This window comes from Salvelinus namaycush, chromosome 21, assembly GCF_016432855.1.
Source record: "Salvelinus namaycush isolate Seneca chromosome 21, SaNama_1.0, whole genome shotgun sequence".
NCBI classification, from domain to species: Eukaryota; Metazoa; Chordata; class Actinopteri; order Salmoniformes; family Salmonidae; genus Salvelinus; species Salvelinus namaycush.
Window position 1 is genome coordinate 37,963,412 of NC_052327.1, and position 27,315 is coordinate 37,990,726.

Consider the following 27,315-nt stretch of genomic DNA (forward strand, 5'->3'; position numbering starts at 1 on the left):
CACATCAAACTAAAGACACAGTTTACATTTCCCTGACAGACCAACAGTGAGAACTACACAGACATTGGTGCCCGGTATGGACCAAGTTTGATCTTTAATCTCAACAGGGGGAAAAAATACATTGCGTTATGAAGCCATTTCATGGAGGAAAAAAATATTTACAAGTTTATCAAGAGGGGTCAAACCTTTACATAGATTGACAACACATAAGTAAACAAAAAATGGAACCAGCTTTAAGGATTTTAAGCACTTCTTACCAAAAAACAAGTTGTTCTGATATCCAAACTATTCAGATAGGCTAAATATATTTATAATATTTATAATATTTATATTTACAGAATACCTTAAATATACAACGTCCACCATGTATTCTATAAACAAATATCATAAGTTATTTAGGCACATTTTTGGGGGGGGGTTTGGTTGGGGGGGTTCAGTTTCAATGCCATCCTTTTGCTCTTTGCACTATATTGTACTTACACTAAAGAAATGTGGGTCACCCAAAGAGGCTGCGCTGCTATTAATCTCAGAACTCTGGGTCAGAGGTGAGGTCACAATGTACACAGCCATTCTACAGCAGGACCAGGGGGGACAACACTCAACTCGCATCTTCCAGAGACAGACAAAACGCCCAGTCCCAAATCTATCCCTCACAGGGTGGGGTCAATTCCATTTCAATTTGGTGATTCAGGAAGTAAACTGAAAAATTCACATGGCTTCCTCTATGAGAACATTTTTAATTTCACAGTTGACTTTCTGAATTGACTGAATTGATATGGAATTAACCACAAACCTGATCTTCACTTGTCCCTAGGCTAAGTCCCTTGTTGAGCAACTATAGCAGGCTTGGTGGAGTGTCCACCTTATTGCTTACACCAATACTGTACTGTCTTGTCAACTAAGAGCTTCAGGACGGGGCTGAGGGGTTCCATTTGGGACTGAGCCAAGGAAGGACTGGGTGGGGAAGACAAAAGGAGATAGTATGTACAGTATACATTGTGCACACCTTTTTAATAGTTTTTACAGCAAAACGGGAAAAGGACAACATGAAGGGGTGCAAAGAATATACAGTAAAAATATAAGAGTAAAAATATGCAGATGACGATTCCCACGACTAAACGCACGCAAAAGAGGGATTGGTTGGCCAGCCAGTAGGGCGGAGTACCAGAAACACCACGCTATAAGTCTGACTCGGGCATGTCCGGCATGTCGGCCATCAAGTAACCAATACCATAGCGGCCGTTGGGGGTGGAATCGGGAACCCCTCCGTTCTGCTTGCGGTAGATGCTGTTGCCGGGCATGGGCGAGGGTGACTTGGCATGGATGAGGCTGGCGTCATCCTCCTCCTCGGGCCTGGCTATCTCCTGGATGATGCAGCCCTTCTTGTATGAGATGGTGGAGACGACGCCGGCGTTCTCGTCGATGATGTTGAAGTAGCGGAGGAAGAACACCACGGGCACGGGCATGATGGCCATTACCACCAGGGAGATGCAGACCGCCAGGCCCCACGGAGGGTAGCTCAGGGATTTCTCACTGGCCTGGAGGGGGAGACCGACGGAGGTTAGAGGTTACTACTACTACTACTACTACTGTTGACTATTGTACCTCATAGACCTCTCACTGGCCTGGAGGGGGAGACCGACGGAGGTTAGAGGTTACTACTACTACTACTACTGTTGACTATTGTAGCTCATAGACCTCTCACTGGCCTGGAGGGGAGGAAGGTTTATCAAGGTTCTGACTAGACGGAGTACAACTACGACCGGAATGTTACAACCGGTCACCAAGGATACCAGACAGGTAAACACATTGACACTGATACTGACACTAAAACCACGGGACAGCAAGTTGAGCTCGTGATAATAGTGTGAAGTCCTCTTGTCTTGTCAGTAAGTCTAAGGGCTCTATTCAATCCGTATCGTGTTAAGCTCAGCCTACAGCGTGATTGAAATTTAAAGGCACTGTTTCCGCATATGTCGGCTCAATAGGAAATTGCCTTTACATTTCTGTCGTGCTTCAGCCCATAGTCCTCTCCTCCATCTGTGCTGATCTTGATAATCCAACAGTGGAGTATTTATGACGCTAACATGGCAAAGTGCATATCGAGTGTTCCTATTGGTGAAGCTAACATGGCAAAGCGCATATCAAGTGTTCCTATTGGTGAAGATAACATGTCAATGTACATATTGAGTGTTCCTATTGGTGAAGATAACATGGCAAAGTGCATATCGAGTGTTCCTTTTGGTGAAGCTAACATGGCAAAGTGCATATCGAGTGTTCCTATTGGTGAAGCTAACATGTCAATGTACATATTGAGTGTTCCTATTGGTGAAGCTAACATGGCAAAGTGCATATCGAGTGTTCCTATTGGTGAAGCTAACATGGCAAAGTGCATATCGAGTGTTCCAATTGGTGAAGCTAACATGGCAAAGCGCATATCGAGTGTTCCTATTGGTGAAGATAACATGGCAAAGCGCATATCGAGTGACTGCTCCAGGTATATTACAATCGATGTGGATAAAGGAGACAAGAAGATATATGCCAGGTAGGAGTGGAGAAAAATCTTGCACATCCCATCGACTGAAACAATAGTCCATTAAACTGAACTACTGTGTTTTGGCCTTATCCAGTTGCACCAAAGAGAGACCAGTCGAGAGGCGACTCACCAGGTCCTTGATCCAGGCGCTGTAGCTGGGTGGGGTTATTCCCAGCTGGATCACACTGGAGCCCAGCAGCAGGATGAGCAGCAGGGGGGTCACGTACTTCCACATGTAGTAGTAGAACCGGAACGGAGTGAAGCCCAGCATGTCCTTCAGATCCTCAAAGAACCTGGGGAGGAGGAGAGACGGAGACGGGATACCACCACAGGAGGTGAAAAAACATAATGGTACTCATTTTAGACTGTGTTGACTTTGGCAATTATGTTCAACAGGTGATAGGAGATAAAAGTACAGTTTAGTGGTATTATTTCACAATTACTTTTCATGTTCAACTCATTCTGAATACTGAGTCAAATACTGTTTTTTCCATTGTATTTGGATGGACAGCTTTGGATTTTGAATTAAAGTGGAAAAAAACACAGATTACTGCCATTCTGTGTATGATTTGATATGTACTGTACATACTTGTCAGTCCCATAGACCCAAGCAACAGCCACATTCTCCAGGATGACCACTATGAGCAGAGGCAGTGTGGCAGAGTAGTCATCGAACATAGCCACCCAGTAGTTCCCAGAGCGCTGGACGAACAGCAGGCCGATGAAGAAGGCCAGCAGACAGACGCCCACTGTTACAGGAGGGAGACAACATGGACGTTATTGAAACGGTGCAAGGGGGAGAAATGCCATCCTTGTTAACAGAATTCATGCACAATATTTGTCAACATGTTGCTGCACTAAGTGTATCAATTCTAAAACATTCTCTTTGGTGCCAGACATCTGCTCTGCATTAGAGGTAGTATTATGACATCATTATTAAGCCAGAGCAAAGAGCAAAGAGACATAACACATACACCTGGGTAATACTATTGACCTGTTACTATGGCAAACACACATCAAGAGTTCAGCTGAGGATACATTTTGGGAAAGGTCTACCTCCACAAACTGACACATAGACTCTTTCCCTTTTGTTTTTCCTCAATTCTTTGAATCTTTTCTCCTCTGAAGAAAAAGGTCAGAGAGGGACCTTGGACCTTCTCAAATAAGATTGAGAAGGAGACGAGGAGATACGAGGAATCACCCAAAGTTGAAATGAGAAATAATTACCCATCTATTCCTTCATCCCCTCTCTCTGACTGACCTGTGAGGAACTCCTTGCGGACTTTGAAGGTGTCCACCAGGGGTGTGATTATGCCTTCGATGGTTCCGAACATGCTGCCCAGGCCCAGGTTAACCAGCATCAGGAAGAACATGACGGACCAGAAGGGAGACGCAGGGAAGTGGGTCATGGCCTCTGTAAAGGCGATGAAGGCCAGGCCTGTACCCTGCACTGCCTGAGGAGGACGAGGAGCAGGAGGATGGGGAGCAGGAGGAGGAAGATGAGATTTACGTCAGTAATATCCACTTCTAGTAAGACTTTTGTCCCCAAGGAGTCACATGATTGTTAACTTGAGCCATGTTGTAGATCTACAGGGCCTCTGTGTCTGACGCTGTGCTTTCCTGTTAAGTCAATACCGTATCAATTATTCACACTGAGTTGGAACACACAAGTAACAGCAAGGGAACATAAATGCACTAAAGTAGCAGTCTACCAAACGGTGTTGAATGGAAGGGGAAGCAACTTAAACCAAGCGGTTTCCTGGAAGTCTCAAAGTGTGTAGACAAGATCTAGAGATAGGTCTAACACAGTCTGTAGGAAACCGCATTCAGTAACACTTTACTGTTATGACAAAGAATGTTCATTGGATAGGCGTAGCTAATCCTGGTTTGAGACGTGACAGTGTAAAGTCAGTTGTCGTGATGACACCATGTGTGACACCAGTTTTCATGACTGTTTTGTGTTTTCTTCAAGTAGAATGCTACCTAAGTGATTATGATCATAAAAGATACAAAAGGAAATGATATCACCGTTATACAGTCTATGAGCCCCGTTACCCATTGTCTTACGTCGGATGTTGCGACGGCCGTCTGCACTGACCAACACATAGAATGATGTACTGTAGCTGTCGGAAGACAATGGCCCCTCACCTTGTTGAGCTCTTCCTCGATGCTGCAGGAGCCCAGGCCCAGAAGCTGGTAATCCTTTTCCGTCACCCCTCTGATGATCTCAGTCATCTGTTGGTAGTCCTCAGCGCTCACAGTGGCGCTGAAGTTGATGTGGTGGGGGATCAGATCACGGCTGATCTCGTTCCCCAGCAAACCCACTATCTTCTTAGTGTTGCTGAGAGATAGAAAATGAAATAAGACCAGATCAAAATGGATACTCTATCACAGACTTTGCTCATGTATTCTAGGCCTTATTGCTAATATCTTAAAGACCAGGAATGGGTAACTTTGATGGGGGTGGGGGCCACAATAAATCTGAAATTATCATGAGAGGCCGCAGTGGCTCGCGGGTCTGCATACCCACATCCATACCCACACATGCAGTCAGAGCTGACCCTAGCCTTTTGAGGGCCCTAAGTGACATTTTGTTGGTGGGCTTCCCCCACCTTGCGAGCAAAATATTTTTGTGTCCCCTCTCTTGACAGCAGAGACCCATTTTTGCAATTGTATAACTCACTTCAAGCAATTCTACTCATTTTGCCATGTGGTGGAGAGAAATGTTTGCTGTTTTTAATATGATATCTGAGTGAGAGTGACTAACAAAATCAATGGGGGCCCCCTGTCGGTAATTCGGCCACGATTACTACAAGTTTAGATAGCTGGCTAGACTAACTTACAAATCTAAAACATTTTATCTTACATGGGCTAATTGAGTGACTGTCAGTGACTAACATAACAAGAGATACATTGCTCATGCACAACCACATTTTGAAATTGCACCTTGTATATTGTACTATTCTAACTCTCAACAGCAACTTGAGACCACAACTGAGTTCCTAAATTGATCCGCTGGTCTACAAATGGGGAGCCGCCCTCCCAAACTTCATGTCAGCATCAAAAAGGCAGATTACCTTTGAGGCACAATGTTTTCCCTTCCCCCCTTTTCTGTAAAGTGTGTTCACATATTCAGTATAATAAATACATTTGAATTGATTAATTGACGACAGCTTAATTGCGTATCCATACTTACAGCGCAACACACTTGCCGTTCATAATGTTGGCCTTGAAGCCGAGCACGGCAAACACCACCAGGGTGGCCAGCACAGAGGTGAAGAAGTTGATGAAGGAGACCAGCACTGCGTCAAAGTGGCAGTTGTTGTCCCGCTTGTTGTAGCTGGAGAAGGCTATGACGCCTCCGAAGCCCAGGCCCAGGGCGAAGAAGACCTGTGTGGCCGCCTCACGCCACACCTTGGCCTCCAGCATGATCTCCAACTGGAAGGAAATAAAGAATGGACATTTTAGGTGAGGTGCTGACCAAAAGAAAGATCAACTAGAGTTGCGGACTCATCTCTCCTTGCTGTGGATTCATTTGACCAACATTTGGCTCTTTAGGACAACTCTACGTTATTTATTGTAGGAATCTGTGCTCTCCTAGTAATGGACAAACCATTGTTTGGACAAGTGGAGCAGAGCAGTGGACATGTGAATCATGGTTGAGAGTGTCAAATTTGTCAAAACTGGCAGATTAAACAAGGACACAACACACTGAGAGCATATCCATCATGCCACTGCCCTCAAATATCCTACAGCATCTTAGTGTGGTGATAGGCTTAACACAGTTACAAGGCACACACTATACAGCACACAATGAACCCTGCTTTTGATGTCTCCTTCCCTGCACACAGAAGACGCAGCGAAGGCCTTTGAAGTAGGAAGATGTGAGCCGTGTGAGAAGCAGCAGACACATGAGACTGTTGTGAAATGAATGGAACACACCGTCGTGGATGTTACATAAAGCAGGGAGCGCCGAGCGACTCCTGTTACCATGGTGAGAAGTCTGCCACCACAGCAGAGCCCAAATTAAATTATTCCTTTTGCCTGAGTTGCCATTGGTCCACGGCGGCTGAGTAGCCAACCTATAACAGACTACTGTATTTAAAAATATATATTTCTGACACATTTTCATTTAACATGGCCTTCCTCTTTAGTAAAATGAACAATGTTGTCGGCCACTGCTGTTGAATAGCTGAGCTCCGGTAAAAATCTATTTTTACATTTATGGCACATTTTCAGTCAATATATTTTCCTTCCTGTTTCAGTAAAGTTAACAATGTAACATTGATCCACAACTGGATCAAACGAGTGCATTGGATCAAACAAGTGTACATAGATTTTTCTATTGTGTTATTGACTGTACGTTTGTTTATCCCATGTGTAACTCTGTGTTGTTGTTTTTGTCGCACTGCTTTGCTTTATCTTGGCCAGGTCGCAGTTGTAAATGAGAACTTGTTCTCAACTGGCCTACCTGGTTAAATAAAGGTGAGATGAAAAAAATATTTTAAGTGCATTGGATCAAACAAGTGCATAGGCTAACTCTCTGAAGAAGTCTGGGTCCTGACTTTGCCTGCGGTGTAGTGCAGCATGTTGGCTGTATGCAGTAGCATTTGGGTGTGAACAAGGCACCATTACATTGGGTGAAACTATAAAGCAGCATTATTGTACCTTAGGGGTTAGGGTACTGTACCTTGGGGGTAAACATGTGTCGGATGCCGTCCACAGAGCCTTTCAAGAGCAGAGCCCGAACCAGGAAACAGATCAGCACCACGTAAGGGAACAATGAGCTGAAGTACATCACCTGTAAAACAACCACAACAGAAGAACAAACTTCTTGCAACTCGTACATTACAAAGTGAATGGCTGAATTGAGACTTTACTTATTGACAAATCTGTCTCAGACCCTGTCTCTCTGGGGTTAATAACTATATAAACCTAAAGATAATGAGAGAGTCACTGATCTGATGACTTCTGGGCTTTATCTAAAGGGATCTCTGAGGCTGCCTCTTCTGGGCAAGGCTGGCCCTTAAATGTACACAGAGAGCTAACATCAATGACATGGATGTCAAACTCTCCTGGCTCAAAGTAGAGGAGTGATTGACTGCATCACTACTTGTCTTTGTGAGAGGTATTTACATGTTGGAAGTACTGAGATGTCTGTTTAAACTACTAGCACACAGCTCAGACACCCATGCTTACCCCACAAGACATGACACCAGAGGTCTCTTCACAATCCCCAAGTCCAGAACAGACTATGGGAGGCGCACAGTACTACATAGAGCCATGACTACATGGAACTCTATTCCACATCAAGTAACTCATGCAAGCAGTCAAATTTGATTAAAACATTTTTAAAAACTATAAAACTACACCTTATGGAACAACGCGGACTGTGGAGACACACACACGCATACTCGCACACACGCCAGCACACACACTCTACACACACGTACATTTTAATATTGTTGTATGGTGGTATTGTACATTTTAATATTGTTGTATGGTAGTATTGTACATTTTAATATTGTTGTATGGTAGTATTGTACATTTTAATATTGTTGTATGGTAGTATTGTACATTTTAATATTGTTGTATGGTAGTATTGTACATTTTAATATTGTTGTATGGTAGTATTGTACATTTTAATATTGTTGTATGGTGGTATTGTACATTTTAATATTGTTGTATGGTGGTATTGTAAATTTTAATATTGTTGTATGGTGGTATTGTACATTTTACTATTGTTGTATGGTGGTATTGTACATTTTAATATTGTTGTATGGTGGTATTGTACATTTTAATATTGTTGTATGGTAGTATTGTACATTTTAATATTGTTGTATGGTGGTATTGTACATTTTAATATTGTTGTATGGTGGTATTGTACATTTTAATATTGTTGTATGGTGGTATTGTACATTTTAATATTGTTGTATGGTGGTATTGTACATTTTAATATTGTTGTATGGTGGTATTGTACATTTTAATATTGTTGTATGGTGGTATTGTACATTTTGTGCTGTGGACATGTAGTGGTGTGATATGTTTTATTTAGTTTATTCTGTTATGTGTCTTAATGTGTCTGGACCCCAGGAAGAGTAGCTGCTGCCTTGGCAACAGCTAATGGGGATCCATAATAAATACAAATCTCTGAAGCTACCTCTTCTGGGCTTTATCTAAAGGGATCTCTGAGGCTGCCTCTGTTGTCTCCTCCTAACCTGTGGGGGTGGCAGTAATCCATAGAGAAATACACAGCCCTGCGGACCACTATACAGTGAGTGGAAGAATACAGAAGAAGAAGCAAGTGATTGAAGTGAGTCACGCAATAGGAGGTCCTATCCCAGGGGAGGTCTACTCTACTGAACTGCTATGGGGCCAAGGATGCTGACCGGCCTCTGGGCGAGGCCCACACAAGAGCTTTTGTACCACTGTCCCACTAAGCTGACAGAGGGAGGGGCCTTCTTGCTTTGTGCTTGGTGATATACTGTATTATCTGGGAGGATACTAAGGGAATGGTGGATTGAAGAGCGGGGTGGGTAGGTTGAGTCACCCCACAGGCTCTGAGGCGTAGTTTAAGATTTTAAATGGTTTGGAGTTCAGTCATGAGCAGGGTTGGGTTCAGGGGTGGGCCTCTGCCTGCCTGATGGCCTCTAAAGGGGAAACCAGGTCAACTGGAGGGACAGATAGAGCTTAATCCTGCGCTGGTCAAACAGTTGTGAATGCCTAAACTTAGACTAGATGTTCAAATCACACCACCTGAATGCCTAAACTTAGACTAGATGTTCAAATCACACCACCTGAATGCCTAAGCTTAGACTAATGTTCAAATCACACCACCTGAATGCCTAAGCTTAGACTAGATGTTCAAATCACACCACCTGAATGCCTAAGCTTAGACTAGATGTTCAAATCACACCACCTGAATGCCTAAGCTTAGACTAGATGTTCAAATCACACCACCTGAATGCCTAAGCTTAGACTAGGTTTTAAAATCACACCACCTGAATGCCTAAGCTTAGACTAGATGTTCAAATCATACCACCTGAATGCCTAAGCTTAGACTAGATGTTCAAATCATACCACCTGAATGCCTAAGCTTAGACTAGATGTTCAAATCACACCACCTGAATGCCTAAGCTTAGACTAGATGTTCAAATCACACCACCTGAATGCCTAAGCTTAGACTAGATGTTCAAATCACACCACCTGAATGCCTAAGCTTAGACTAGGTGTTAAAATTACACCACCTGATGCTGTAACTGTTTAAGCTCCATTTCCCTTCGGGCCATGGGATAGGTTCAGCACACATCACTGCATTCTGTATCAGAAAGTAGGCTGGCCCTCTTTGAAGTCTACTAGATCGATGCATTGCAGATGTTTTTGTTTATAAAGCCCTACTGCATACACTTCCACCATACCTTACTTTATTGTTTAACCTGCAGAGGTACAAGCTACCAGACCTGATCTCAGGGATGGCTAACTCTTCTGGGCCCTTTGAGCCCTTGGATATGCCTTACGTTTTTTTTGCACTTGACATGTGGATTGATCTCCAATGCACTTTAAAATGGGAGGAATTGGTGCCTGTAGGGAACTTCAGACGGTTGTTAGGGGACCTTTTTACTGAATAATGTGTTTGTTTGTCATGATTGTGTTTTGCTTTTTGTGTATTGTTGTGTTTAATAATGTGTATTTTAATGTGGATGTGTAGTTAATGTGTGTATTTTATTTAGATGTGTATTGTTTTGCTCAACAGGGCTCATCTGGAAAAGAGACATTGGTCTCAGCATTGACTCCCTGTCAAAATAAAGGTTAAATATAGTTTTGTTTGATCAGTCATGGAAATTAAAGCGCTGAAAACATGTTGACTAGCTGGAGAACAAGCTATAGGATGAAAAATACAGGAGTTTTGGCGCAGGTAGAGCCGACTAGTGCTAGCTAACGCTACCTGGCAAAAATAAATGTTTTTACAAATCGATACTTGGGAGTAAAAGTATCGATATAATATCCTCCAAATTAATATTTGCGATATGCAACTGAATGGATATTTTTTCCTCCATCACTATCTATCATTACGGCAACTCCAACTTGTCATAACGGTGTGTTTACTTTGATGCGTTCTTTTGTAGCTCCACATCATTTTATGTCAACAATGCGAGCAAAAAGTAGATTTTGAGTGGAAAATGAATAAGCCATTTAGTACACTCCCTCTTCACCACACAATCAGCAAAATGTTATTTATTTTCTCCCTCAGTTTCTTTTTTTTTTGAGTACACTCCTAACAATCATGCGAAAGAGAGCATAAAACCATGGCAACCGGTCTGCTCCCCTCTCTCCCTCTGTCTTTCTTGCACCCTCATACCCACACACAGAAAGCTCAAACAAAATGTAGATCCCAGTGGGGATACTCCTAGGAATAGGCTTTTGTAAACGAGGGGTGAGAGGGACATTAATATTCTTTTGTGTGGCAAAGCTTCAAAGGTTCTCCTGCTCTGGTCCCTTCACTAGGAGTGGAAAAGAAAGCTCATAGTCATTTCCACTCTCTCTCCAACTTAAAAGGCCATCGAGACTGTTGTGGGGTCCAAAGAGGGCCTCACACTTGTTCATTGTTAGAGGCAGTCCGGGATCTTAATAAAGGAGAATTTTCTTTTTTACAAACAAATCTCTATTTTTGACGTCAATGGCATGTTAAAGAAGGGTCCAGACACCTTTTTTGTGATTTCACATGTTTTTAAGAAACTTACCCCAAACAGCAAATCACTTCCCCATCCTCGTTGTGTAGTATCAGGGCGCCATAAAAACATGAACAAAGGCTCCACAAACACCCAAATACATTGTTTTAGAAACTGAAAAGATCTCAGCATTGTGATGCAGGTCTTTAGATGTTCTACACATTAAATTGTGTCATTCCAAACTTTATCCGCAATGTTATATTCCCTTTTGCGCAACTCATATATAGAAAAGGTGTATGGACTATTCTATAACATGACATTTTCATAAAAAATTGAGATGTATTTTTTTTTTTAAAGTTACTTCTCCTTTAAGCACACCAAATTCGTAACATATTGTACAAATTGTAAATCTATATTAAATTGCAGGATGTAACATATTATACAAAATAGATGAGGTAGTACACAATTGGATGACGTAGTACACAAAAAACAAGGACCTGTTTTGGCTGGTGAGCACCGCTTTCAAAACTACTGGCTAAAGAGGGCACAAAACTTATTCCCCCTCAGGAGACTGAAAAGATTTGGCATGGGTACTCAGATCCTCAAAAGGTTCTACAGCTGCACCATCGAGAGCATCCTGACTGCTTGCATCACTGCCTCCGACCGCAAGGCACTATAGAGGGTAGTGCGAACGGCCCAAGCTTCCTGCCATCCAGGACCTCTATACCAGGTGGTGTCAGAGGAAGGCCCTAAAAATTGTCAAAGACCCCAGCCACCCTAGTCATAGACTGTTCTCTCTGCTACCGCACGGCAAGCAGTACCGGAGCATCAAGTCTAAGTCCAAGAGGCTTCTAAACAGATTCTACCCCCAAGCCATAAGACTCCTGAACATCTAATCAAATGGCTTACAGTGAAATGCTTACTTACGAGCCCCTAACCATCAATGCAGTTTAAAAAAGATAAGAATAAGAAATAAAAGTAACAAGTAATTAAAGAGCAGCAGTAAAATAACAATAGTGAAACTAGATACAGGGGGGTACCGGTATAGAGTCAATGTGCAGGGGCACCGGTTAGTTGAGGTAATATGTACATGTAGGTAGAGTTATTAAAGTGACTATGCATAGATGATAACAACATCAGCAATGCAAATAGTCTGGGTAGCAATTTGATTAGATGTTCAGGAGTCTTATGGCTTGGGGGTAGAAGCTGTTTAGAAGCCTCTTGGACTTAGACTTGATGCTCCGGTACTGCTTGCCGTGCGGTAGCAGAGAGAACAGTCTATGACTAGGGTGGCTGGGGTCTTTGACCTATTGTATTCGGCACATGTAACTAATAAAATTCGATTGGATTTGAAAGGATACAAATGTTCTGGAGCAACCACTGCACGGTAGCCATTTTATATGTAATCTTATACATTCAGAACAGATGTAAAATTGGTATTTTACAGTATATGTACATTAGTAGGTTGCTGCTGGTAAACATTCCTTGGAGCGATATGAAATAGGTCTAATCTACATTCGCCCAAAAGACTACAGATCATAGTCAAATCAGCCAACAACATTTGTATGGTAACAGCAGTCACCCCAAACTGTGTAGCAATCTAAAGAGAATGACAATGTTCATGATACAGTGCCTTCAGGAAGTATTCACACCACTTGACTTTTTCAATATTTTGTTGTATTACAAAGTGGGATTCAAATGGATTTAATTGTCTTTTTTTGTCAACTATCTACACAAAATACTGTTAAAGTGGAAGAAAAATTCTAACATTTGTAAAAAAATAAATGAAAAGTAAAACACTATCTTGAGTCAGTACAGGGTTTGAATGTACATGTTAGAATCACCTTTGGCAGCGATTACAGCTGTGAATATTTCTGGCTAAGTGTCACGTTCCTGACCTGTTTTCTCTTGTTTTTGTATGTGTTTAGTTGGTCAGGGCGTGAGTTGGGGTGGGCATTCTATGTTATGTGTTTCTATGTTTAGGTTCATTGTCATTTAGCCTGATATGGTTCTCAATCAGGGACAGGTGTTTTACGTTTCCTCTGATTGAGAACCATATTAAGGTAGGTTGTTCACACTGTTTGTTTGTGGGTGATTGTATCTCGTGTCTGTATGTCTACCACACGGGACTGTTTCGTTTGTGTTTCATGTAGTCTGTTCCTGTTCGTGCGTTCTTTGTTTATTGTAAGTTCTCAAGTCCAGGTCTGTCTACATCGTTTATTTGTTTTGGTAATTTGTGAAAGTGTTTTCGTGTTTCGTCTATTCGTTTAAATAAATCATTATGTCATATAACAACGCCGCGCTTTGGTCCAACCCCTACTCCTCCTCTTCGGACGAAGAGGAGGAGAACAACCGTTACACTAAGTCTCTAATCCCTAAGAGTCTATTGACGCACCCGTAACATAATAAAATATAATTTAAAAAATCCTTCGGAACCTAACAGAGATCATTGCGGTGGGGTGCGGTGCAATTTCTGAGGCTGGTAACTCTAATGAATTTATCCTCTGCAGCAGAGGTATCTCTGGGTCTTCCTTTCCTATGACGGTCCTCATGAGAGCTAGTTTCATCATAGCACTTGATGGTTTTTGCGACTGCACTTGAAGAAACTTTCAAAGTTCTTGAAATGTTCCGTATTGACTGACCTTCATGTCTTAAAGTAATGATGGACTGTCATTTCTCTTTGCTTATTTGACCTGTTATTGCCTTAATATGGACTTAGTCTTTACCAAAAAGGGCTTTCTTCTGTATACCACCCCTACCTTGTCACAACACAACTGATTGGCTCAAACGCATTAAGGAAAGAAATTCCACAAATGAACTTTTAACAAGACACCTGTTAATTGAAATGCATTCCAGGTGACTACCTCATGAAGCTGGTTGAGAGAATGTCAAGAGTGTGCAAAGCTGTCATCAAGGCAAAGTGGGCTATTTGAATCTCTAATATAAAATATATTTTGATTTGTTTAACACTTTTTTGGTTACTACATGATTCTGTATGTGTTATTTCATAGTGTTGATGTCTTCACTATTATTCTACAATGTTGAAAATAGTAAAAATAAAGAAAAACCCTTGAATGAGTAGGTGTTCTAAAACCTTTGACTGGTAGTGTATATCCTATATGCAAAACGTAGCTCAAGAGAAAGTGCAAGTGTCCGCTCTCATCATTCACTGCTTCAAGTTCAGTTGCCATATGTGCGAGATCAGGTGCGTGTGTGGGCTCAATTAAATAGAGTAGGCTATATCATATGCATGGACGAAGAAGCACGGGCAGTTATCTTTTCAAGGAAATGTACTTCCTAAATATGATGAGGCTATATCTTACTACACTGCCTACAAATAAATATTGATCACCCATATTTATCTCAGCATGAAAATCGTCCCACTCCGAAAAGGTAGGCTATAAAACGTAGCTCAAGAGAAAGTGCAAGTCTCTTCAAACTACGTCTAGCCTGTTGGCTGATATAGCCCAGTAATACAGATAGCCTAATATAATAAGCCATATGACAATCTCTGTTAATTTAACCTATTTTGGAGGATTTTGATATTGCCTACAGGGCGCAAAATTGCTGGGACTATGGCTGGCAAGTGAGCTGCGTCACATTCGCCTAAAATAACATTGCAGGACTGCAGTTGGGTTCTGGACCAGTTCTTGCGGCAGCGGGTGGCAGTCGGACAGAAAGCCAGCGGGTGTGTATGAAAAGCTGCGCGTGGGAGTGGGATGAATATATCAGTCCCTCACAGACCTCTACTTTGCACACCTGGATTGTATAATATTTGCACATAATTATTTTTAAAAATCTTCAAGCTCTGTCAAGATGGTTGTTGATCATTGCTAAACAGCCATTTCCTTAACAATGTAATTATGACAACTGACATTACTGAGGCCAAACGGCTGTGTCTTTCAACAAGAAGTATGGCTCACAGGTCAATGGCTAAACGACTAGTCCAGGTCTCTATCAGGTATACAGTAACTATCTAACAAGTTATCTTTGACGGCTCACAGTCCAATGGCTAACTGACTAGGCCATGTATCAAAAGCCTGTCCATTAGGGTGTAAGGGGCGGTATCCCACTTGTGATTCCCCCCCCCCCCCCAAAAAAAAAGATAATGCAAGGATTATGTTTAAAATGTCCATAAAAGTATGGTTAGGTTTGTGTAAATTTTACTGTTACAAAAATGTTTTGTTCAATACTAGCTGTTCAGCAGTGCTGATGTCACGTTCCTGACCTGTTTTCTCTTGTTTTGTATGTGTTTATTGGTCAGGGCGTGAGTTTTGGGTGGGCAGTCTATGTTTTCTATTTCTATGTTGGGTTTTTGTGTTCGGCCTGGTATGATTCTCAATCAGAGACAGGTGTGTATCGTTTGTCTCTGATTGAGAGTCATACTAAGGCAGCCAGGGTTTCACTGGTGTTTTGTGGGTGTTTGTTCCTGTGTCAGCGTTTGGGCCACACAGGACTGTTGCAGGTTAGTCACGTTTGTTGTTTTGTTAATTTGTAGTGTTTGTTGGTTTGCCATTAAAACATGAATACCTACTACTCCGCATCTTGGTCCGATCCATGCTCCTCCTCGTCCGACGAGGAGAACGACATTGACAGCCGTTACAGAAACACCCACCAAACCAGGACCAAGCGGATTGGAGAAGGACGGCAAGAACAAAAGCAATGGAGAGAAGAGGAATGGACATGGGAGCAAATATTCAACGGAGAAGGACCCTGGGCTAAGGTGGGAGAGAATCGCCGCTCTCGGGAGGAGAAGGAGGCAGCCACAGCCCAGGAGCGCTGGTATGAGGAGGCAGCACGTAAGAGAGGCTGGAAGCCCGAGAGGCTCACCCAAAAATTTCTTGGGGGGGGGGGCTAAAGGGGAGTGTGGCGAAGCCGGGTTGGTTACCTGAGCCAACTCCCCGGGCTTACCGTGGAGTGAGAGGGCGTCGTACTGGTCAGACACCGTGTTATGCGGTAAAGCGCACGGTGTCCCCAGTACGCGTGCTTAGCCCAGTGCGGGCTATTCCACCTTGCCGCACTGGGAGGGCTAGGTTGGGCATCGAGCCGGATGTCATGAAGCCGGCCCAACGTATCTGGCCTCCAGTACGTCTCCTCGGGCCGGCGTACATGGCACCAGCCTTACAGGTGGTGTCCCCGGTTCGCCTGCATAGCCCAGTGCGGGCTATTCCACCTCGCCGCACTGGCAGGGCTACGGGGACCATTCAACCTGGTAGGGTTGGGCAGGCTCGGTGCTCAAGAGCACGTGTCCTCCTTCACGGTCCGGTATACCCGGTGCCACCTCCAAGTACCAGTCCACCGGTGGCAGCCCCCCGCACCAGGCTGTCTCTCCGGGTTCTCTCTCCAGCTGCTCCCACCTGTCCAGCGCTGTCAGAGCTTTCCTCCTCTCCAGCGCAGCCAGTGCCTATACCACGCACCAGGCTGTCTCTCCGTCTCCTCCCTACAGGTCTGCCAGTCTGCCCAGAACTGCCCGTCGGGACTGAGCCTGCAGAGCCGTCGTCCAGCCAGGACCAGCCAGAGCCGTCGTCCAGCCAGGACCAGCCAGAGCCGTCCAGCCAGGACCAGCCAGAGCCGTCCAGCCAGGACCAGCCAGAGCCGTCCAGCCAGGACCAGCCAGAGCCGTCCAGCCAGGACCAGCCAGAGCCGTCCAGCCAGGACCAGCCAGAGCCGTCCAGCCAGGAGCTGCCAGCCAGTCAGGAGCTGCCGGAGCCAGCCAGCCAGGATCCGCCAGAGCCTTCCGCCAGCCAGGATCCGCCAGAGCCTTCCGCCAGCCAGGATCCGCCAGAGCCTTCCGCCAGCCAGGATCCGCCAGAGCCTTCCGCCAGCCAGGATCCGCCAGAGCCTTCCGCCAGCCAGGATCCGCCAGAGCCTTCCGCCAGCCAGGATCCGCCAGAGCCTTCCGCCAGCCAGGATCCGCCAGCCGCCAGCCAGGATCCGCCAGAGCCAGCCGCCAGCCAGGATCCGCCAGAGCCAGCCGCCAGCCAGGATCCGCCAGAGCCAGCCGCCAGCCAGGATCCGCCAGAGCCAGCCGCCAGCCAGGATCCGCCAGAGCCAGCCGCCAGCCAGGATCCGCCAGAGCCAGCCGCCAGCCAGGATCCGCCAGAGCCAGCCGCCAGCCAGGATCCGCCAGGGTCCCTCAGCCAGGAGCTGCCGCCCCTTATCCCGGAGCTGCCGCCCCTTATCCCGGTGCTGCCCCTTATCCCGATGCTGCCCCTTCATTTAGGTGGGTTTAGTTGGAGGGTGGTCATTGGGAGGGGGATACGGAAGCGGGGAGTGACTATGGTGGGGTGGGGACCTCGCCCAGAGCCTGAGCCACCACCGTGGTCAGATGCCCACCCAGACCCTCCCCTAGACTTTGTGCTGGTGCGCCCGGAGTTCGCACCTTAAGGGGGGGGTTATGTCACGTTCCTGACCTGTTTTCTCTTGTTTTGTATGTGTTTATTGGTCAGGGCGTGAGTTTTGGGTGGGCAGTCTATGATTTCTATGTTGGGTTTTTGTGTTCGGCCTGGTATGATTCTCAATCAGAGACAGGTGTGTATTGTTTGTCTCTGATTGAGAGTCATACTAAGGCAGCCAGGGTTTCACTGGTGTTTTGTGGGTGTTTGTTCCTGTGTCAGCGTTTGGGCCACACAGGACTGTTGCAGGTTAGTCACGTTTGTTGTTTTGTTAATTTGTAGTGTTTGTTGGTTTGCCATTAAAACATGAATACCTACTACTCCGCATCTTGGGCCGATCCATGCTCCTCCTCGTCCGAGGAGGAGAACGACATTGACAGCCGTTACAGCTGAGCGATTAGTGCTTTTTGAGGGTTCGGTTTCAGTTTGATTATTAAAGAAGAATCACGGTTTCCGATTTTGGTTTCGATTAACATTTTTAGACATTAAATGCACTATGCATTATGTGGGTTGAATGCTGTAACGACACTGAATAAAACAATTAATAAAGGTCTAATGATGGTAGTGACTGCCCATTGATGCTTATCACTTATTAACCATCATTTATTCACATTATTTTACTTTAATAAAATGTTTTATTAATAACTTTATTTAATTCCAAGTCATCTCATCTCTAAAGCTGCTGCCTATACTGTCTGACAAAAACACTATTTTAGTAGTTCTTCAAAGTAAATAAGGCATACTTTTATGACTGCTGAATACCAACTATCAATTACTTAATTTATTTTCAGGCCCGCGAAGCAACTGCTTTCTATCCCTCTCAATAGCGCCATCCCTCTTCTCTCAGTCTCCGTGTCTGCTCTACATAGACCGGATACGTTTAAGTGGGTGCGCAATGGATTATGGTCATTACCACACTTTCTACGCTAAACTATGTAGAATATTGGGCTGTTGGAAACTACAACTCCCTACTACATTGCCCAGTTCAGGGTTGATCTGATGTATCTCTAGAGAAACTGCACATGGAGCTCACAGAAGAAAACAAATAAATAAATGGAATTCAAGTAATTGAGCCGATGTCGTTCAATTAGATGTTTAAACCCCCCAAAATAAGCACTACTGTTCAGTTACCTACTGTTCTGACATCAACAGCTCTGGGCGTTCAGCCTGCCGCCCAGCGCTTGGGTTGCTTTGCCAGCTATTACATTGCTTGCTATTAGGGGAGACTGCAGCAATGAGATTGCAGGATTCCAGCACATGATTTTCACAGCACAAAGGAAATGGTCCTCTCTGGGGTGTTGAAATGAAGGTCCAGGTTTTCTGGGTCTGCTCTATCAGGTGCTAAAGAGCAAATTGCAATTAACTTGTAAATAAAATGAATCATGACAGTCATTGGGAGCCTGGGACCTGAACCAGACATCCACATCCATCAACAGTTCGAAGGACAGAGGGATACACTAGCTAGAACCTTCTCGCGGTCATGGTAGGCCAAAAAAAACATGTCTCTGTGCCCAATTTTGACACTTGCTACCAGCAAGCTAGCATACCGGTAATTAACTTGCTAGCTCGCATGCCAATCAAGTCTAACTAAAGTTACTGGCGAGCTCATGACGCTTGTGACGTTATGCTAGTTAGCTATCCCAGTTAGATCATTTGTTTTCACTTGCTGCATCTGTGCTTGTTGTGTTTTCCTGTGCTTGTGTCATCAATGCACTCGGGAGCTGGCTGCGTGATGCTTGTTCTAAAAAATATAATTTTTGGTAATCAAGAGTGGCAGCAGTGGTGATTCTGTTTTTACATGCAAAAGTGAAATAGGTATATTTATGATGTTGTTCAAATGCACAGATAACTTTATATATCTCCCCAACCCCCTGCCTCCCTGGGTATTAAGCTAATCAGCGGCCGCCACTGCTTGGTATACAGTAACTATCTAGCAAGCTATTCTTCTTTCACTTGCTCTCTCTGTCTTACTTGCAGACTTAGGTCAATTTCCCATCCTCTCTCTCTCTCTCTCTCTCTCTCTCTCTCTCTCTCTCTCTCTCTCTCTCTCTCTCTCTCTCTCTCTCTCTCTCTCTCTCTCTCACTCACTCACTCACCTTCCCAGAGGACTGGATGCCCTTGATCATGGCGAGGCAGACCATGGACCAGGCGGCCAGCAGACAGATGGTCATCCTCCAGTTGAGGCCTCCGCTCTCAGAGATGGAGTCAGAGATGTTCAGAGCCTCGCGGTACCAGTAGTAGGTGGTGGCCGAGCTCTTCTCACACTCAGGCACTACGTCTGGAGGGAGGAGGGACAACATGTTACTGATGAAACAGGTGCAGAACACCTGGAGTTGAGTTTCTGTGGTCACCTCACTCATTAGAACACACTTTATAATGGATTACTGTGAATGTACAGTATGGCTAATGGCTTACTGTATTGCTGTCACTGGGTGGTATAAGCACCATGGCTTTATTACACACTTTATATGAATTTGTATGTTAGTTGTTAAGAGACACTCATTAGGGTAGTTATTGCCTTGTGTGTCGTGAAGGTGTGAGCATGTGGTGGTTGATGAGGGTGTGTGTGTGTCCTACACGTAGTGGTTTTGTTCTTGACCAGGGGACACTCGTGCCATGGCAGAGGCTGCTGGAAGGACTGGGAGAAGTAGAAGAGACTCCACCCTATAATCACGTTGTAGTAGAGGGCCACAAAGAAACACACCTGCAGTACAGAAACAGGTTAGTGTTTAAAACACACAATCTAAATCATCAGTACCTTATAAACGCACATCACTCACTCAAATCAATCAAACGTTATCGATATGGTGCTTATTATAAATGCTTTTGTCTTAATGAGTTTTCTAGTAACCCTAACAGAGCAAGCGAAGGCAACACACTAGTTCAACAAAATCAGTTTAACATGGTACCACCTGCCAAACGACTACAGTTAAACCATCCTCAAACAGCACGTGCTATCATGGTTAGCAGTGTTATCATGGTTAGCAGTGTTATCATGGTTGGCAGTGTTATCATGGTTGGCAGTGTTATCATGGTTGGCAGTGTTATCATGGTTGGCAGTGTTATCATGGTTGGCAGTGTTATCATGGTTAGCAGTGTTATCATGGTTGGCAGTGTTATCATGGTTGGCAGTGTTATCATGGTTAGCAGTGTTATCATGGTTGGCAGTGTTATCATGGTTAGCAATGTTATCATGGTTAGCAATGTTATCATGGTTGGCAGTGTTATCATGGTTGGCAGTGTTATCATGGTTAGCAATGTTATCATGGTTGGCAGTGTTATCATGGTTAGCAATGTTATCATGGTTGGCAGTGTTATCATGGTTAGCAGTGTTATCATGGTTGGCAGTGTTATCATGGTTAGCAATGTTATCATGGTTGGCAGTGTTATCATGGTTAGCAATGTTATCATGGTTGGCAGTGTTATCATGGTTAGCAATGTTATCATGGTTGGCAGTGTTATCATGGTTGATGGTGTTATCATGGTTGACATATTGCCAGTTAGTTCACAGAAAGGTGTTGGTGACACGTGACCTACTCAGTACCCAGAATTCCTTCTGCTCTAACCTGGCTAATCAAATTATCTCCACTGCGTTGCGGCCATTAAGAAACAGAGACCGGAACACAATGACTCATGGAAGTGGTTTATATTGGCTGAGATGACATGGAGAAGACTTGTCTTGTCATTTTTCAATTCATTACCATAGAAGGATGCTAAGGGTAGATGGGTTTAAAGAAAAGGTGTGTGTGTTCGCTTGTGAAGCAGAAAGAAACAGTCCTGTGTGCTTTCCCCTTTATTCTAAGGAAATGTGTATGGTGACCATGTAAAGGACGTCACGCTGCTTGCTTAGCGAGTACTGCTTCCTCCTGAGTCGACTAGAACCCAGGACCTCTGCTTTGCTAGCACACAACCTCCCGAAGCATCTTACCAGTCGGCACCACGTGAAAAGCTAGCTATTCTCTGGCGCAAATGGGGACAGGCTGAGGAGTAAGTTTCACACATGCCCATGTGCTACACCCACAGTCTTAGTAGCGGTGAAGCTAACTTCACTCACCACACAGCTGGCGAAACCGATGCCCCCCAGGCGAGGACTGATGTAGTTCCACACCCCGATGCTGCCCCTGCGGATCCGCTGCCCCACTGACAGCTCCAGGAAGAACAGGGGGATGCCAATCACAATCAGCAGAATGAGGTAGGGAACCAGGTACGCCCCTGTGGAGAAGAACCAACACACACAGGGTCAGAACTATGTCACACACAAACATACACAAACATGAGCATGTTGCGAACACATACTCCGTATGCACGCAGCCACACACACACACACACACACGCAGCTACACACACAAACAAACACACACACCATGTAGTGACTTCCCACCACACCAGTTTTGCCTCTGTGTGTCCTGCCATCAAGTCACTTCCCTCATCATAGTGTGTTGTGCCACATAAGTATTTTGATCTGGAAAGATAATCAGGTTTTAGATTACCCAAACTGATCTGGAAAGATACTCAGGTCTCAGATTACCCAAACTGATCTGGAAAGATACTCAGGTCTCAGATTACCCAAACTGATCTGGAAAGATACTCAGGTCTCAGATTACCCAAACTGATCTGGAAGGATACTCAGGTCTCAGATTACCCAAACTGATCTGGAAAGATACTCAGGTCTCAGATTACCCAAACTGATCTGGAAAGATACTCAGGTCTCAGATTACCCAAACTGATCTGGAAAGATACTCAGGTCTCAGATTACCCAAACTGACCTGGAAAGATACTCAGGTCTCAGATTACCCAAACTGATCTGGAAAGATACTAAGGTCTTACATGACCCAAATTGATCTGGAAAGATACTCAGGTCTCAGATTACCCAAACTGATCTGGAAAGATACTCAGGTCTTAGATGACGCAAATTGATCTGTGGCTACTAGAATCATAATGATGACATTCTTTACAGTTGAAGTCGGAAGTTTAGATACACTTAGGTTGGAGTCATTAAAACTCGTTTTTCAACCACCCCACAAATTTCTTGTTAACAAACTATCGTTTTGGCAAGTCGGATAGGACATCTACTTTGTGCATTACACAAGTAATTATTCCAACAATTGTTTACAGACAGATTATTTCACTTATAATTCACTGTATCACAATTCCAGTGGGTCAGAAGGTTACATACACTAAGTTGACTGTGCTTTTAAACAGCTTGGAAAATTCCAGAAAATGATGTCATGGCTTTAGAAGCTTCTGATAGGCTAATTGACATCATTTGAGTCAATTGGAGGTGTACCTGTGGATGCATTTCAAGGCCTACCTTCAAACTCAGTGCCTCTTTGCTTGACATCATGGGAAAATCAAAAGAAATCAGCCAAGACCTCAGAAAAAAAATTGTGGACCTCCACAAGTCTGGTTCATCCATGGGAGCAATTTCCAAAAGCCTGAAGGTACCACATTCATCTGTACAAACAATAGTACGCAAGTATAAACACCATGGGACCACGCAGCCGTCATTGCTCAGGAAGGAGACGTGTTCTGTCTCCTAGAGATGAACGTACGAAAAGTGAAAAGTGAAAATCAATCCCAGAACAACAGCAAAGGACCTTGTGACGATGCTGGAGGAAACAGGTACAAAAGTATCTATATCCACAGTAAAACGAGTCCTATATCGACATAACCTGAAAGGCCGCTCAGCAAGGATGAAGCCACTGCTCCAAAACCGCCATAAAAAAGCCAGACTATGGTTTGCAACTGCAAATGGGGACAAAGATCGTACTTTTTGGAGAAATGTCCTCTGGTCTGATGAAACAAAAATAGAACTGTTTGGCCATAATGACCATCGTTATGTTTGGAGTAAAAAGGGGGAGGCTTGCAAGCCCAAGAACACCATCCCAACCGTGAAGCACGGGGGTGGCAGCATCATGTTGTGGGGGTGCTTTGCTGCAGGAGGGACTGGTGCACTTCACAAAATAGATGGCATGAGGAAGGAAAATTATGTGGATATATTGAAGCAACATCTCAAGACATCAGTCAGGAAGTTAAAGGTTGGTCACAAATGGGTCTTCCAAATGGACAATGATCCCAAGCATACTTCCAAAGTTGTGGCAAAATGGCTTAAGAACAACAAAGTCAAGGTATTGGAGTGGCCATCACAAAGCCCTGACCTCAATCCTATAGAAAATGTGTGGGCAGAACTGAAAAAGCATGTGCAAGCAAGGAGGCCTATAAACCTGACTCAGTTACACCAGCTCTGTCAGGAAGAATGGGCCAAAATTCACCCAAATTATTGTGGGAAGTTTGTGGAAGGCTACCTGAAACCTTTGTCCCAAGTTAAACAATTTAAAGGCAATGCTAACAAATACTAATTGAGTGTATGTAAACTTCTGACCCACTGGGAATGTGATGAAAGAAATAAAAGCTGAAATAAATCATTCTCTCTACTATTATTCTGACCTTTCACATTCTTAAAATAGAGTGGTGATCCTAACAGACCTAAAACAGGGAATATTTACTAGGATTAAATGTCAGGAATTGTAAAAAACTGAGTTTAATTGTATTTGGCTAATGTGTATGTAAACTTCCGACTTCAACTGTATATCCTTTACAGACACCTTCAGGGAGAATGACTAAGACACAGCCCATAATAGCACAGGTCTGTAAAACAAGATCTGTCTGTGTCTGTTACGATACTCTCAGGAAATCAGAACATCCTCAGAAGAAAAGAGACTGCAACTGGTAGACACATGAGAGAGATTACAAAAACCTTTGTTTACAGGACATGGTGGTTGCGTTTTTACTGCTAGAGCCAAGTAAACTGAAAGAGATTAACTCTAAAGTCACTGATGGTGAATGAGAAATAAGGATATCACATCTTTCAATAAGCTACAGTTTCAAAACAATGTTTGCTTTTGACTGGCTTGCCTTTTGGGCAAACAGAAAAAAAGTATTGCAATCACTTTCTTCCGGGGGGAGGGTAGATGATAGATATAGAGACCTGACATTTTAATATACACTGAACAACAATATAAACGCAACATGCATCCATTTCAAATGTTTTACTGAGTTACAGTTCATATCAGGAAATCAGTCAGCTGAAATACATTCATTAGGCCCTAATCTATGGATTTCACATGACTGGGTATACAGATATGCATCTGCTGGTCACAGATACCTTAAAAAAAGGAAAACCAGTCAGTATCTGGTGTGACCACCATTTGTCTCATGAAGCACGACCCATCTCCTTTTGCATAGAGTTTATCAGGCTGTTGATTGTGGCCTGTGGAATGTTCTCCCACTCTTCTTCAATGGCTGTGTGAAGTTGCTGGATATTGGCAGGAACTGGAACACGCTGTCGTAGACGTCGATCCAGAGCATCCCAAACATGCTCAATGGGTGACATGTCTGATGAGTATTCAGGCCATGGATGAACTGGAACATTTTCTGCTTCCAGGAATTGTGTACAGATCCTTGCGACATGAGGCTGTGTATTATCATGCTGAAACATGTGGTGATGGCGGCGGATGAATGGCATGATAATGGGCATGGTATCACTATGCATTCAAATTGACATCGATAAAAAATGCAATTGTGTTCGTTGTCCATAGCTTATGCCTGCCCATAACATTAACCCACCACCACCATCGGGCACTCTGTTCAAAACCTTGACATCAGCAAACCGCTCATCCACACAACGCCATACATGTTCAAAATGTATGGTAGACATTCCTGCAGTCAGCATGCCAATTGCACGCTCCCTCAAAACTTTAGACATCTGTGGCATTGTGTTGTGTGACAAAACTGCACATTTTAGAGTGGCCTTTTATTGTCCAAAGCACAAGGTGCACCTGTGTAATGATCATGCTGTTTAATCAACTTCTTTATATAACACACCTGTCAGGTGGATGGATTATCTTGGCAAAGGATAAATTCTCACCAACAGGGATGTAAACAAATTTGTGCCCAAAATGTTAGATAAAATACCTGGTACTCCCTGTATATAGCTCCACATTGATCTGGTACTGGTACTCCCTGTATATAGCTCCACATTGATCTGGTACTGGTACTCCCTGTATATAGCTCCACATTGATCTGGTACTGGTACTGCCTGTATATAGCTCCACATTGATCTGGTACTGGTACTCCCTGTATATAGCTCCACATTGATCTGGTACTGGTACTCCCTGTATATAGCTCCACATTGATCTGGTACTGGTACTGCCTGTATATAGCTCCACATTGATCTGGTACTGGTACTCCCTGTATATAGCTCCACATTGATCTGGTACTGTTACTCCCTGTATATAGCTCCACATTGATCTGGTACTGGTACTCCCTGTATATAGCTCCACATTGATCTGGTACTGGTACTCCCTGTATATAGCTCCACATTGATCTGGTACTGGTGCTCCCTGTATATAGCTTCATTATTGTGTATTTGATTTTATTCCTCTTCTTGTGTTACTATTTTAAACTCTGCCTCATTGGGAAGGGCTCGTAAGAAAGTGGTTCACGATAAAGTCTTCACCAGTTGTGTGACAAATAAAATACTATTTTTTTTATCGTTCTGATATGTTTTGATTTATTTATTTTATTTTTCTGGATTATGTGTGTATTTATTGATTTATTTCTAGGTATTACTGCCCTGGTGGAGCTAGAAACACAAGCATCTCGCTGCACCTGGTATAACATCTGCAAATCTGTGTACACAACCAATAAACTTCAGATTTGATTTGTCATTGGTTGTTGCTGTGTGGTTAAATTAAGGGTTATTTAGGGGGGGTTGCTAGTATTGTGTGCTGTTATTGTTGCTTGTTGCAGCATGGTTATCATTGTGTTATTTGGTGGTTGTTACTAGGTTATTGAAAGAGGAGAGACGGAGACAGACTCAGACAGTCATGTGACCACTGTGATGTTGATCTTGAGAGCTCTGATCACCAAGGTCACAGTCTGGTTTTGACAGACGTACAACACAACAGGAGGTTCACACACTTAACATCCATACATACACACACACACACACACACACACACACACACACACACACACACACACACACACACACACACACACACACACAATGGGACAGGCTAACCTTCCCAAATCCTAACCATAATGGCAGGTGACTTCTATACCTTAACCAATAAGCACAACAGCCACTCACCCCCTCCATTCTTCTGACACAGGTAGGGGAATCTCCAGACATTGCCCAGGCCTACAGAGAAGCCCACCTGGGCTAGGATGTATTGCAGCTTGCTGTTCCAGGCTGGTCTCGCTGCATCATCCTCTGCGTCCGAGCCTCCATCCTCCACGTCCATGTCTCCATTAAGGTCCTTTCCTTCCCCATCACCTCCGCCGCCACCCACAATCAGTGAGCTCTTCTTGAAGGAATCATCACACGTGTCCTCATTGGATAACAGGTCCCTGACAGACTCTGTGACATCGTCGTCAAGCTCTCTCTTGACGGCCTTGCTGTTTTTGGGCATTTGATAAAGCAGACCAGGGCGTGGGGCAGAATGTCTTTGGGCTGGTAGCGGGAGGCAGTTCCGTTCTGGTAGTTCTGAGGGCTTAAAGGTGGACTGTCGGATAAAGACTCTGTCTTGGAGGTGTGTGATGGAGTAGTTTACTTTTTCATTATCACCAAAAGCTTGGGGCAGGAAAGAAAAATAAATGATTTAGGGTATTCATATTGTATTCATATTCAAAATTCAATATTCATTATTTC

At 43.9% G+C, this 27,315-nt stretch overlaps 1 protein-coding gene across 1 annotated transcript; it reads right to left on the reverse strand.

Annotated features, from left to right (window-relative positions):
- Positions 1-112: 112 nt before the first annotated feature.
- Positions 113-27,076, reverse strand: slc6a15 (solute carrier family 6 member 15). The gene is made up of 11 exons (XM_039017670.1): positions 26,755-27,076; positions 21,655-21,812; positions 20,178-20,304; positions 19,697-19,878; positions 7,227-7,337; positions 5,733-5,974; positions 4,685-4,877; positions 3,798-3,990; positions 3,126-3,285; positions 2,667-2,829; positions 113-1,538 (listed from the first exon to the last, which is right to left on the reverse strand). Exons 1-11 carry the CDS (start codon positions 27,074-27,076, stop codon positions 1,179-1,181), a joined length of 2,211 nt encoding a protein of 736 aa, XP_038873598.1. The 3' UTR covers positions 113-1,178.
- Between the last annotated feature and the right edge of the window lie 239 nt (positions 27,077-27,315).

Bases quoted from the DNA above. Each gene is read 5' to 3' on its own strand.
- slc6a15 (XM_039017670.1), bottom strand. From the start codon at position 27,076: ATGCCCAAAAACAGCAAGGCCGTCAAGAGAGAGCTTGACGACGATGTC. The intron at 19,879-20,177 runs GTAGGACACACA...TCCTCCCTCCAG, and splicing joins CAAGAACAAAACCACTACGT to ACGTAGTGCCTGAGTGTGAG. The intron at 3,286-3,797 runs GTCAGTCAGAGA...CTCCTGTAACAG, and splicing joins CCGCAAGGAGTTCCTCACAG to TGGGCGTCTGTCTGCTGGCC.